General features: G+C 62.2%; 1 protein-coding gene across 9 annotated transcripts in view; it reads right to left on the minus strand.

Moving 5' to 3' along the window:
- Nucleotides 1-1,904: 1,904 nt before the first annotated feature.
- KCNH2 (potassium voltage-gated channel subfamily H member 2) overlaps nt 1,905-13,513 on the minus strand; it is a 33,522-nt gene continuing 21,913 nt past the window's right edge. For 3 of the 9 annotated variants that reach the window (XM_070616790.1, XM_070616787.1, XM_070616788.1), the window contains 9 exons: nt 9,282-9,710; nt 8,385-8,772; nt 7,860-8,059; nt 7,136-7,388; nt 5,807-6,000; nt 5,460-5,559; nt 4,510-4,782; nt 4,243-4,429; nt 1,905-2,458 (listed from right to left, as the gene is read on the minus strand). In XM_070616790.1, coding sequence (XP_070472891.1) covers nt 2,026-2,458; nt 4,243-4,429; nt 4,510-4,782; nt 5,460-5,559; nt 5,807-6,000; nt 7,136-7,388; nt 7,860-8,059; nt 8,385-8,772; nt 9,282-9,710 — 2,457 coding nt within the window. In that variant the 3' untranslated portion in view covers nt 1,905-2,025. Of the gene's footprint in view, nt 2,459-3,745; nt 3,924-4,242; nt 4,430-4,509; nt 4,783-5,459; nt 5,560-5,806; nt 6,001-6,392; nt 6,866-7,135; nt 7,389-7,859; nt 8,060-8,384; nt 8,773-9,281; nt 9,711-12,398; nt 12,845-13,513 lie in introns of those variants that run through there. The other 6 variants (XM_070616786.1, XM_070616789.1, XM_070616793.1 and 3 more) reach the window with 5 other exon arrangements.

Below are 13,513 nucleotides of genomic sequence, written 5' to 3' on the forward strand. Positions count from 1 at the left end.
AGGTGACTGACTGAGGGGCCTGGCATGGTGAAACGACAGTGTCACACCTGACACAAAGCCTAGAGTCCATGAGCAAAAGTTCCTCTCCTTCCCCTCCCCATGCCCACCAACAAGGGCCCTGACTCACTGGCCTGACCCCCAGCCCCTCCCCGAGGCTCTCCCGGCCCCCACCACTGTACTGGGACAGAGTGGTGCAAATCAGGGCTGAGCTCCTAGGATGAAGATGCTCCAAGGACGAGGGCGGACTGTAATAAGGAGGAGACAGCGCCCTAGTGGGGACCCGGCCCAACACCCCCAGCCCCAGCATGCCAGGTGCCCCAGGCTCCATCTCCACCTTTCCTTCTCACCACCAGCCCCACGGTGGCCTCTGCCTGTGTCTGTCTCCTACCCCGGGCTGAGATCCCGAGGGTTTCTGCTTGCCTCCGGAGGCCATGAGCTGACTCCGAATCCAGGGAATCCCCCCAGCCAGCCCCCCCACCTCACACTCACAAACATCACCTCACCAGGAAAGGCTGTATGTGAACTCCCAAACCACAAACAGATGCGTGCTCACACTCATGTGTACACACATGTGACACGTATGTTCACGTGTGGCAGATCCTGTCACCCTTCCTGCCTGGCCTGCCTCTCTCTGTCACTCCTCTCTACCTCTGACCCTGGTGTCTCACCCTTCTCCCCATCTCTATGTTCCATGTACGGCCCCCTCCCCCAGACACAGTGCACACAAGCCCCTCCCTGGTCACACCTGGTGGGAGGGGAGCCAGGACCCTGGTGCAGAAGGGCCTGGACATGGGGAGACTCTATCCATTCTCTCCTACCTGCTGGGGCACAGTGAGAACCCTCCAGGCTGCTCAGAGACCTGGGCCTCTCCTCCCAGTGCCCACCCCCGCCCAGGCATGGGCAGTGAGAAGGGCTGCATTTGACTTTAAAGCAAGGCTAACAAACCCACCCCAAGGGGTCAGGGGTTTGGGGTTAAGTGGGAAACCAAGGCCTTTGGCAGCACCTCAGTAGAGCTGGCCACTGCCCATCGGCTCCTCCTGCTGGCTGGCAGCTGCCCTGCCACGGCCACCACATGGCCACTCCTCAGGAAAACTGTGTGTCCTCACAAGGCCAGCAGCATGCACACACACACACATGCACACACGCACATGCACACACATGTGGCACCACCCTTCACTGGCTGCAGGACGTCCGTTCCGTCTTGTTCCTCCAGGAATGGGAATGAGCCATCCAGATACTTCTACCCTCTTCAGGCAGTTCCTCTGTGATCAAGGATGGGAGGTGACCAAGCCATTGAGGCGATCAAGGTGAGCCCATCGGCAGCAGACACCAGGGAGCTCCGCGCCGGGCCGGGAAAGCCAGCGCAACCAGAGACGGATCAGTGTGTGGCCCAGTGATGTGGGGTCTGTGTGAGCCTGGGTTAAGGTCACGATAAGGCCCAGTCACGGGGCAGGGGGTATGGGCCAGGACTTAAGCCAATACAGCCCCAGGTTAGGGTCAGTGTGGGCTGGGCCCACAAACTGTGTAAGGGGACAAGAGGATGGGGGATTAGCCGTCAGTTTGGGGGCACCTTTGGGAGCCAGAATGCCACCCAGGCAACAGGGCCCTGAGGGGCTGGCCACAGGCCTGGCACCCCATTAGAACTACCTCCATATTCAAAACAGTCTGAGTGGTTCTCTGCTATCCTGAATCCAGGGCCACATGGAAGCAGGACCCTACAGAGGCAGGAAGCACCCCCCACAGCATACACCCCACACCCAAATATCAGGGCCGTCCCTGCAGGCCCTGTGCACGCAGACAGATACACCCAGATTCCTGCAGAAAGGCCAGTGCACACGTACACACGTGAATGTGAACACATGACACAGCATGCTGACAGCTGTACCCTCCCAGCACCACGAGAGTCTCCTCAGGATAATTATTTATTATTCATAGTCATCAGCATCTTCATTAATTATTCATATGATCCTTAATTATTATCCTTAACAATAAGAGCAGTAAATAGCAGAAAAGTCCTTGAGGTGCCTAAGGCCCAGGGCCGGGTGCCTCCGGGCAGTTAGACCAGCTACTGCCCCCAGGGCAGTGGGGGGACCACAGACCCCCATCCACTGCCCAGCCCCGCCCCTGCCCCTCCCACTGGGGTCCAGGGGACACAGGAGGAGATGGTCCCCGAGGGCTGGGGGAGGGGCCCTGCCTTCTCGTTCCTCTCCCCTCTGCAGCCAGGGCCTCCCGGGCAGGCCTTGAGGGGAGGGGCCCAGGCAGTGCACTGAACCCTGGGTGAGCCACGTGTCCACAGTGGGCAGCCCCACTAACTGCCCGGGTCTGAGCCGTGTCTGTGCAGGGGCTGGGAGGTGAGGGCCCCCAGCTGGCCCGGCAGGGAGAGGCGTCGAGTGGGGCCGTCTTGGGGAAGCTCTGGGGCCCCCGGAGGGAGCTCCTCGCACGCCATGAACTGGGAAACCTGCAAAGACCACAGAGCGTGAGAGGCAAGGAGCCCGCAGAAGGGGAGGAAGGGGCTGGAGGGGCGGTCAGAGGACAAAGAGGGTCCAGAGAACCAGGTGACAGAGGACAGGAGGACAGAAGAGGGGAAAAGGAGATAGGCCAAGGCAGAGCAGGCCTCAGACCACAAAGGCAAGGGGCTGAGATCGGAAGTAGAGAAATGTGTTCTCAGTGGGCAAGAGCCACCCCGGGCAGCTGGGAGCCGTGGGAGCTCCCACTCGATACAGGGGAGAACTCGAGGCCACAGCCACCTCCTTCCCCAGGGGATGCAGGAGCTCAATCCACACCCAATCCGGAATAAGGGGCCCTGAATTGGGACAAAAGCTAGGACAGAAAGAGAAACAAGCCTTCTTCCTCCAATCTAGAAAGAACTCGGGGACCTAGAAACAGAGGCGGGCTGGCAGCCAGGCCCCGGAAGGCCAGGGAGAGTGCCAGGGCAGGCGGGAGGGGGTTTGTGGGTGCTGACGAGTCTGCTGTGAGATCTCTGCGGGGGAGGCTGTGAAGGGAGACTGGCACATTTGCTGACGTGGGCCCTGGTGTCTGCAAACAGGAGCAGGCAGCATATGGGAGGGGGAGCAGATGCCAGAGGAAGGGGGGAGCAGATCCCAGGCCCCTCTCGTAGCCAGAGGAGCCCCCTTCTCAGGGTCCAGACACAGCTGTCAGGGGGCCAGGAGCCCGCATGTCCACTCAGGAGAGGACAAGGGGCCACAGAGGCCCATCTCCGGCAGGAGGAGAGAGATGCGGGCACCACCCTGGGGCTTAGCCAAGCCCGCACGACAGCCCTGCAAAGCGGCCAGCATGAGCAATTGGTGGGCAGCAGAGTCAGAGCGGGGGTACCAGTCACAGCAGGCACCTGGGACCCTGTCCCAAGGGTGTGCTGGCACACGGCACCCACTACCACGCCTCAGGGTCAATCAGTCCCCTCCTTGGAGACCACTGGCAGCCATGACACAGGCCCCATGAGTAGATCTGCCATTCAGGTGACACTAGAGGAACACACCCAGCTGTCTGGGGGCTTTGGTTTGGGGGCTTTCCTGCCTTGTCCTGTGGTCCTGTGCCCCTAGCTCCTGAAGCAGCCCTCCTCTAGGAGCACAGCCTGGGAGGAGGGCAGGAATGGGGGGCAGGTGGACAGAGGGGAGGCTGGGGCCCAGGGCCACAAAGAAAGGACAGCAAAGCAGATTTGCGGAGTGGAATCGGGGCGGAGAAGGCAGGGCTGGGTGCCAGGGCGGGAGGGGGCTTTGGGACTTACCTGAGAAAGCGAGTCCAGGGTGAGAGTGGGGATGGGGCTGACAGGCAGGAGAGGGGAGGTGGAGGTGGGGCCGGGCCCCGGGGTGGTCACAGCACTGTAGGCTGGAGGGACCAGTGTCATCTGTCTCTGCAGTAGCTGCAGGACGGTGGCCATGTCTGCACTCAGCCGCGTCTCCAGCCTGGGGCAACAAGGAGGAGGACGCTCTGGGTCTCGGGGAAGTGGACATATCAGTAACTGTGACTTCAGGACCACCCCATGGACGGACAGCTGGTCAACCCCAGACACTCTTCATTTTAGGTGTGACAGCCCCCAGCTCAGTTCTGAATGGAAGGAGAGGGTCAAGCTGCCAGACACACAGATAGGCCTACCCAGAGCTGACACTCTCCCTTCACCCCACAATACTGCCAGAAACCCATAGATCGCACACCACCTTACCAGACCCTCCCCCTCGACACACACAGCTGGGGGCTAAGCTGGATCCCTGGGGTCGCCCTCACCTGTTAAGCTGCCTCTGAAGGGCGTCCAGCCTGCTCTCCACATCGCCCCGGGGCCGCCGGCCAGGGCTGGAAAGAGGGATGTTGAGGAGGCTGGGGGCAGGGGCGGGGCAGCGAGGCAGCTCCTGGTACTGGCGGCCCCGACTATCCCCCCAGAAGCTGAAGATGTTGGACACTCCCGAGAAGGCGCCTGGAGCCAGAGAGCTGGGTTGAGACCCCGGAGAGACCCCACGCCTGCCCGCCCGCCAGCCTGGGGCAGCCTCACTCTACCTGACAGCGGGTTACATGTGTCACTGCTCTTCTCGCAGTCCTCAATCAGGGGCTCCCCACCCGGCGGCTCTCCGGGGGGCCTGGGGCTGGAGAAGGGCACCAGGCGGAGGGGGCTGGAGCTGCGGCCTGGGCCCTCATCCTCACTGCTCTCAGGGCTGGAGGGGCCACTGGACGGGCTTTCCCCCCACGGGCCCCCTGGCCGGCCCCGGCTACTGGGCCCTGCCCCCGCCCGGCCCGGCCCCAAGGCCGACACCTCCCCTGGCTGTTCCGGGTCTGTGGGAAACAGAGAATGGGCCTCAGAGAGGGCAGGGGGCAGAGAGGCAGGGAGAGCAGAGGAGCGGAGGGGAGGGCAGGGGAGGGGAGGTGATGGAGCAGGCCTGCAAGAGGACTGTGGCAGGAGGGCCTGGTTTGTCCCCATTGTTGCGTCTATCTTTCATCGACCCTCAAGCGGACTGAGAACTCCCGGGAGTGGGACCGGGTCGTCTCCGATCGCTGGCCACCCAAGCACCGGCAGTGGCACTGCTGGGCGGCGCTCTCTGGGACCCCTGGGCCCTCAGTCCCCGTTGCTGGCCCCCTTGCCCTCTTTGGTCCTTTCTCTTGTCCCCTGATCAGTTCAAGGCAGCGCCCACCAGGACGTCAGCCCTGTAAGGACCAAAGAAACTTAGGTATGCCCCTGCCCTAGAGGGCAGAAGAGGGCTTCCAGGAGGAGGAGACAGTTCAAGTGAACCTGAAAGGATGGGCAGCGTTTAGACAGCTGGGGTGAGGGGTGCGGGGCACTGAAGGTAGGCGCACGAATGTCTGTGGAGCCTGGGTGGAGCAGATGCGGCTGACCCGGGGCTCCACCCTCCTCCCCGCCTCCTCTGGACCACCCCTTTGGCCCCGTCCCGCTCACCGGCACCGCCCACCCTATCCCCTCCCCTTCCCCCCATCCCCTCCCCTCCCCCCCTCACCCTTGTCGGTGCGTCTGCGGAAGGACAGCTTGCGCTTGCGTTGCCGGTTGAAGCCGCCCTCCAGCTCTGTGCTGCCGGGAGAGCCGGGGATCATGTTGGTCTGGAACCAAGAGCGGTGTCAGGGCCCTTCGGCCCTGCCAGGTGGGGCCCAAAGCCCCTCATAAGCACAGAGAAGGTGGGGCTGGCAGCTCCCGCTCCGGGGAAGCCTCCCTCTGCCCCAGGACGAGGGTTGAGGCTGAGGCTGGGACTTTCACAACCTTGTCTGAGGCAGGGAAACGGCCCGAGGGGAGGGCGCACAGAGAAGGGGCAGCCACCCAGGGTGCAGACCGCGGGGTCAGCCCACTCACGTCTCGAAGGTTGAAGGTGATCTCCAGGCTGGACCAGAAGTGGTCGGAGAACTCGGGGTACATGTCCAGCACCTCCAGCAGGTCGTCCCGGTGGATCTTGTGCAGGTCGCAGTAGGTGAGGGCCCGCACATCCCCATTGGACTTGCCAGGCCGCGCATACAGGTTCAGAGGCTCTCCGAAGATGTCATTCTTCCCTGGAGGCCACCGAGAGGGGGGCTCAGCCCCTGGGGCGGCAGAGGCAGCAGGCTCCTGTCTTCCAGGCATTCTCACCCCAGGCCCGGCGCCTCCCCTCAATCTCGTCACCCACCGGCCAGCCCCAGCCCCATTCCCGCCCCCCTACAAAGGCAGGACCACGTAGCCAGCAGAGCCCTGTTGGTAAAGAGCAGGGAACCTCCCATCTTTGTGCCTCCAGCTCCTGGAACCAGCCAGCGGCACCAGCCTGCGTTCCCCACCCTGCCCATGGCCCTGGCTCCCCTGGGTTCTAACTCGACTTCTACCCCCAAACCCCACATCCCAAACACCCTCCTGGCCAACCACTGCACTCTCATAAATAGTGTTCTTCAAACTACAGATCATAACACAGTAGTGAATCAAGACCAGCATTTTGTTTACTGAAAGAAAATAGGATAGCATAGCTTAGCACAACACAGAACAGAAAACACCAGAAGGCACCATGTGTAGTAGGGCCAAGTGTTATGTGGTGAAACTAGTTTTAGCTGTGTTTGGGGGTGTTCGTGGAGCGAGGGTATGTGTTCTTACTGAACTGAGAAATAAAAACCTAAAAGGACCCCCCATGACACATCTGCCCTAAGGTGTACAGGGTCAAGGGAAAGACAGAGAGCAGGACATCCCCTGCCCAGGCACACCTGCCCAGGTGCACAGGTAGGGCGGAAAGGAAGGGAGGGAAGGCGGGGAGGGGCAGGACTCCCTTTGCTTTGGAGATGACGAGGGCCAGGCTTGGCTGTATCGCAGGAGGCTGTAGGGAACTTCGAATTTCCTTAGTAAAATCAGAGGCACAGCCTCCCTCCACTGCCCACCTTGAAGCATCTGGATTTGGTCCTGTTTTAAGGAAGCAAGAGTGTCGCTGCCTGGGGGGAGATCCCGAAAAGAGGCAGAATCTGGGAGCCCCCAGAGGTTAGCAGCCCCACCCCGTGTGCGGCTCCTTCTCACTGCCCCCCGTGGAGGGCCTGAGCTGGGGTGAATTAAAAGAGCCCAAGGTCTCTGCAGGCAGTCCCGGGTCCACAGCCCCAGTGGCTGTGTCCTCAGAGGGCTCGGATGTCTCCAGGCCATGGCGGGCATTTCCAGCCCAGGGCCTGGTCCCTGCCGTACCCAGGATGGCCACGACGACATCGCCCCGCAGGATCTCGATGGAGCCCCGGGAGATGAAGTAGAGGGCGGTGAGCAGGTCCCCGGCGTGCACCAGCGTGTCCCCTGGCGGTGCGTGTGTCGTCTTGAACTTCATGGCCAGGGCCCGCAGGCAGCCTTTGGTGGCCCCTCGGAAGGGCTTGCAATGTTGCAGCAGCGAGCGGTTCAGGTGCAGGCAGATGTCTGCCTGCAGGCACTCCGGGAAGCCCTTCAGCACCTGGGGGAGGTGGGGCGGCTCAGCACGCCCTCCCCTGGAACCCACTCCCACACCCCGCCCCAGAGGAGGCCCTGGGACGAGCATGGGGGGTCCAGTGTGGAAGGGAGGGATCTGGGTGCCCATTCCATCTCCACCCCTTCTAGCCGTGCACCCTTGGGGATGACACCTCACTGCCCTAGACCTCCATTTCCTTATGTTTAAGGTGTGGGGACCAATTCCTGCCTGGGGCTGTTGTGAGGATTAAACGCATCACCCATACGCAAGGGCCTGATCTGGCCTGCCCCAAAGTGAGAGCTCTCCCAGTAAATGAGCTCCATTAGCAAAAGGAGGGTAACAGCTCTCAGGGTGTTTGTAAGCACTAACTGTGACCACCTGAACCACAGTGTGATGCTGGGAGGGGAGACATGTTCACTGCATGACCCCAATCCCTCCAGCCCCCCAGCAGCCCATCACGCGGCCCAGTGGCCTCACCGCGTTCATGTCGATGCCGTTGGTGTAGGACCAGGCGTGCTGGAAATACTCCTCAAGGCGCTGGCGCAGCGGGTTAGGGATCTGGTGGAAGCGGATGAACTCCCGCACCCGGAGCATTTGCGTGTGGTAGCGGGCTGTGCCCGAGTATAGCCGCTGGATGATGGCTGACACGTTGCCAAAGATGCTGGCGTACATGAGGGCTGGGGGCAGGGGCGAGTGGGGCCGTCAGCATCAAAGGGACCCCGCCGGCCCCTGCACCCAGTCAATGACACACGCAGTCACGTCTCAGTGTAAGCACACAAACGAGATGCACAAACACAGAAGCCCAGGCACACACGCCCCAGGACTCTGCCTTGTGCCTCTTCCCTGGCATCCTGGCTCCCAACACGCCACGATGGTGGCCTCTGGCATCTCTAAGTCCCAAGAGCCCACTCCAGCCCCTCTGGCATCCTCCCCACCCTCCACCTTGGGCTCTTCCCAGACCCGGTGCCACTCTCCCCCGCCCACCCGGATGGGCACACTCACAGCCAATGAGCATGACACAAATGGAGAAGATCTTCTCTGAGTTGGTGTTGGGGGAGACATTGCCGAAGCCCACGCTAGTGAGGCTGCTGAAGGTGAAGTAGAGGGCCGTGACATACTTGTCCTTGATGGAGGGGCCACCCAGGCCACTGCTGTTGTAGGGCTTGCCGATCTGGTCGCCCAGGTTGTGCAGCCAGCCGATGCGGGAGTCCATGTGCGGCTGCTCCATGTTGCCGATGGCGTACCAGATGCAAGCCAGCCAGTGCGCGATGAGCGCAAAGGTACACATGAGCAGGAAGAGCACCGCTGCCCCGTACTCCGAGTAGCGGTCCAGCTTCCGTGCGACGCGCACCAGTCGCAGCAGCCGCGCCGTCTTCAGGAGCCCGATCAGCTGCGGGGGGAGGGGGACATTAAGTGTGGGGGCAAATGAGGATGGGGGCACTGCAGTACTGGGGGACATCAGCGGTAAGATCCCCAAAGACTTCCTCCCAGAACCTCCTCCTAATTGAAGCGCCCTCCACATGCTGCGCCCAGAACAGAATCCCATTAATCTTTGCTAGCTTTGTGAACAGAGGGCTCATGGTCCCCATAGTAACAATGAGGAAACTGGGACTCCGAAAGGGTCAACACCCACAGTAAGGTGCCTGGCCAGAACGCCCACAGCTTTTGTGTGAATGAGAAGACAGTGGCCTTTTTTGAAAGACAAATTAGAAAAAGGCGCCCCCTCTGGACCTCTATAACCAGTGAGTGGCTGGTATGGAGCAGGAGCGGGTGCTGGTTGGTGGCACCCGCCATGCCTCTGCAGGCCTTTCCCTCGCCACCTTCTCTGCCCCACCACCTCCCACCACCTTCTCTCCCTTTCCCCACATCCTCTTTGCCTCTACCTCCCTGCCAACCCACCTCCTCAGAGCCAGAACCGAAGATGAGCAGGTCAAAGGGGATGGCAGCCACCATGTCGATGAGGAACCAGCCCTTGAAGTAGTGGACGGCGATGCGGCCAGGGTGGCTGACCACCTCCTCGTTGGCATTGACATAGGTGGTGCGGAAGTTGATGAGGATGTCCACGATGAACATGATATCCACGATGAGGTCCACCACTGCCAGGGGCTGGCAGGCATAGCCACAGTCGGTGGCCGGGGGGCCCTCTTCCGTCTCCTTCAGCAGGAAGGCAGCCGAGTAGGGCGTGAAGACGGCCGTGTAGATGACCAGCAGCAGGATGAGCCAGTCCCACACGGCCTTGAAGGGGCTGTAGTGCAGGATGGTCCAGCGGTGGATGCGTGGCGCCTGCAGCTTGTACTCCGGCAGCACATCAGCACCCAGAGACAGGACCTGGACAGGCAAGGGAGGTGGAGAGGAGGGCATGATGTCCAGCCGGCATCTGGGGCAGGGGAAGACAGGCCATGGGACCTCTAGGGTGGGAGCAGGTAACATCTCTGCTGGGGCGTCCAAAGAAGAGGACAAGCAGAGTAAGGAGGGAGGCCAAAAAGTTTCAATCAGAATACCTACCCCTCAGCCAAGGGGCCACAGCCACCGACCAACCCTCAACCTGGGCACTACAGTTCCCCATGCAGCATGGGGACCTCCTGGCTGGTGACCTGAGTCTAGGGCACCGTGCAGTAATGCCCAGAAGTACTGCTCCCCACCAGCGATGCAGACCCACACCTACGGATATAACTCCCACCATGCAATCTTGCCCACACTGGCCAAACACCACACACACACACCATCGGCTCAGTCCAGAAAATGCTCCAAGGGCTACGGCTCCCTGCCTGGGCGATGGCCTCAGGAGTCATAGCCTCAGCACATCACTGCAGTTCCCTACGAGTCCCACTGCTGGTGGTCCAGGGACTGAGGGCCTAATGGTTTCTTCATGCCGCTGGCCCAAGGATACCAGCCACCCAGACTCAGGCTCCTTGGCCTCCACTGGGGAGAGACCAAGTCACTCCCAGTCCTCTCTCCCCCAGCCCCCTCTCCCCCGAAGCCCAGGGCAGCCCTCAGTCCTTGCGCTCCCACACTCCTACACCAGTGCACTAAGCCCTAACCCAGCCAGAGATGGGCCTACGTGTACACAGAGGGACATGCACACAACAGACATTCAGAAGGGACACACCCAGCTCTGTACAGGCTCACCTTCATATCCTTCACTGTCTAGATCAGGTAGCAGCAGCCACACCACTCTCTCCCCAAGCAAACTAGGAAGGGCAGAGGCTGGCTTCCCTACACTGTCCCAGGAGCTGCATCTGTCCCCCTGTGCCCTCCCCCAGGCCCTCAGAATCCTCTCTTACGAACATTTGACTCAACCCAAAATCCCCCTCCCCAAGCTCTCTCAGCCTGGCCCTGCCATCCCTGGGCAGCCCCAAACCCAAGGCCTGGCCCACCCCCTTGAGAGCCAAGATTGCCGGCCCTGTTCCCAGCAGTTCTGAGTGCCAGGGCCCCACAACTTCAGGCTCCTGGGCTGCGAAGGCGTGGTGGGTGGAGCCTCAAAGACTTCCATTCATAACCAAGCTGGGGCATCCCCTGGGCCCACCCTCACCAGACAGACTGTTTAGAGAACAAGTCCTTAAAGGAAGTAACAGGAAGTTAAAATGGGCCATAGTTAGGGGTTTGGCCACCCTGGGGTGGCCACGGGAGCTCCAGTGGCAAGTGATAGGTGCGGGGAACAGCTGGGGCCTGGAGCAGAGGAGGGAGCATGTGGCTCCTAGGCCGCCACTTCTGCCCTGCCTTCAGCCCAAGACACTTGCTCCTTAAGGCAGAAAGCATGGGGTGGCAGCCTTACAGAGATCAAGTGGGGATTAAAAAAACAGACCTGGCCAGGGCCCCCGCAGACAAGGGAGCAGAAGAAGGTAACTGTCCCTGGATGGAGCTCCTCCCAGTGCCTGAGAGGCCCAACCCCCTGGGGCTGTGCTGGACCACACCTGACAACAGCGATCCTGCCCCCCGAGTCTGCCCATGGCAGGACCAGCCCAATGCACAAATGCACATGCATGGGGCAAGCCCAGGATACAAGGCCTGGACCCGCAGACCTCATCTCACAGGGACCAGGCCCCGCTCTGCAACCAGCAGCTTACCATATGGCCTCAGGCCAGGTGTGTAACCCCCCCTTGACCTGTTGTCCCGCAGAACACAAGCTCATTTAAGCCAAACTCTGGGCTCCTCTGTGGATTGAAAGAATCCCCCCATACCTGTCCCCCAGCGGGAAGAGCATGTGAGCCGCGGCAGAGAGCTCAGGTGCCAAGGGAGACAGTGGCAGGGATGAGATTCTCAGGCATCTGCCATCTGCCCAGAGCCTCCTGCAGGATCTCTGACAGAAGCCCCCTGGGGGCAGAGAGGTGGCTCCCAGGAGGTGCCTACAGAGTCATCAGCCTGGGGGACCACAGCCCAGCCACCAGCACCTCAGGCTGCCCAGGAAGAGGCAAGCCAGGTGTCTCAGCTCAGCCTGCCCTCACCACCATCCAGTGGCCTCTGACCCCCACCCTGCTCAGAGTCCAGCCTCCAAGCCTGGACCCCTGAAGCAGCCCACGCCTCACTCGCTGCTGCAGGGTCCACCTCCAGCACACAGAGTGCGGGAGCATGGAGCCTCAGCGCCTCCATGCCAGGCTTGGCTGCTGCCCGCCAGCCCTCTCGCTGTCCCTGCCCGCTGGGGGAGGTGGGGTGGGAGCAGGAGGCTGGCTCCTCTCCTCCCCAGTCTCCCTGCTATCCTCTCTGGTCACCCATTTCATTCCTGTTTTCCTTATCCTACCTTTGCATTTTGAGCTAGAAGACCGTAGGCCCGGGAAGCCTTGGGAGAGGGAAGCTCCCTGTCAAGGAAAGCACTGTCCCCCAGCCCAGTGGGCATAAAGAGGAGCAAGCTGGAACCAAGAGCAAGATGAACAGGGACCCCGTGCCTCAAACTGTCCTGCTTCTCAGAAGCCCTCTCCCGGCCTGGTGCCAGAGCCCTCTGGACCGCATCCGACTTGCTGCCGCCTGTCTCAGTGCCCCAGCCCCGGAAGGGAGGGGGAGGAGCTGGGGGTCACCTACCTCCTGGGCCACCAGGCTGGAGATGCGCACTGCCCGCCGCACCCGGCCTTTCTGGGCCCTGGGTTGCAGAGCCCCTGTCCTGCTTGCCTTCCCTGCTGGGGCCGCCATGGAGGACTTGGCTCCCCCCAGCCTGCCTGCCCTGGGGCCTGAGGGCCCAGCCAGCACCTCACCTGCGCCCCAGCAGCAGTCCCAGCCCAGGCTGCGCCCCAGAGGCTGGCGGCCTGGCTCCCAGGACAGCCTCTGGCATGAAGCCAGGGTCGCCGGGGCTGGGCCCGGGGCTGGGGTCACCCTGGCAGTGAGTGTGGACAGCAGCCCGCCTGGCTCTGGCTGCCCATGGTCCCCTGGTGCGGGCCCCACTGCCAGGGTGCTGTGCTCTGCCCGCTGCCAGCCCAGCAGCGGCGCCGCGGTCGGAACCTCGGCTCCTCCAGCCGGCCCCTCCTCCTCCCTGTCCCCACCCCCACGAGGCACACTGGGCTCCCCCGCCCCGCCCCAGCAGGCCAGCGCCCCCTCCCCCGCGGCCGGCTCCAGGCTCCTGCTGCAGCCGCTCCTGCAGCCCGCGCCCCTCCCACTCCCCGGCGGCCCGGACTGTCACCGCAGATTAATGGTCTCCCCAACACCCCCGCCCCGCCAGTCCAGTGCCCAGCCAGCCAGAGTCAGACAGACACCCAGAGATGGAGAGGCCGCCCGTTGACCGGCAGAGCCAGGAACACACGCACAGGCTGACACATATAGACCCACACGCGCAGACCACAACAACACAACAGGCACATGCTGCGGGCACAGGAGCAGGGCAGATGCCAGGGCTCCAGGTGGGAACAAGACAGAGGCGGTGGGGGGGAGGCAGTGAGGGGGAGGCAGCCAGATATAGGGCCTCGGGTGTGGAGGAACATTCTGGAGTCAAGGCCAAGGGGCTGGAGACCTGGCAGGGACCCAGGGAGCCAGAGGCGGTGGGAGCAGGGCCAGGAGGAGGGCCGAGGAGGCAGGCGGGGCAAGCAAACGGGCAGCTCCCTTCCTCAGGCCAACTTGGGGAGCTGCTGTGGACGGGGCAGGAGAGGGCATGGGGAACTGGGGTGCAGCAGGTGTGGGACAGGAGCCCCCACTGTCCCAGGCTTCTC

This window comes from Equus przewalskii, chromosome 4 (genome assembly GCF_037783145.1).
Source record: "Equus przewalskii isolate Varuska chromosome 4, EquPr2, whole genome shotgun sequence".
Classification (NCBI taxonomy): domain Eukaryota; kingdom Metazoa; phylum Chordata; class Mammalia; order Perissodactyla; family Equidae; genus Equus; species Equus przewalskii.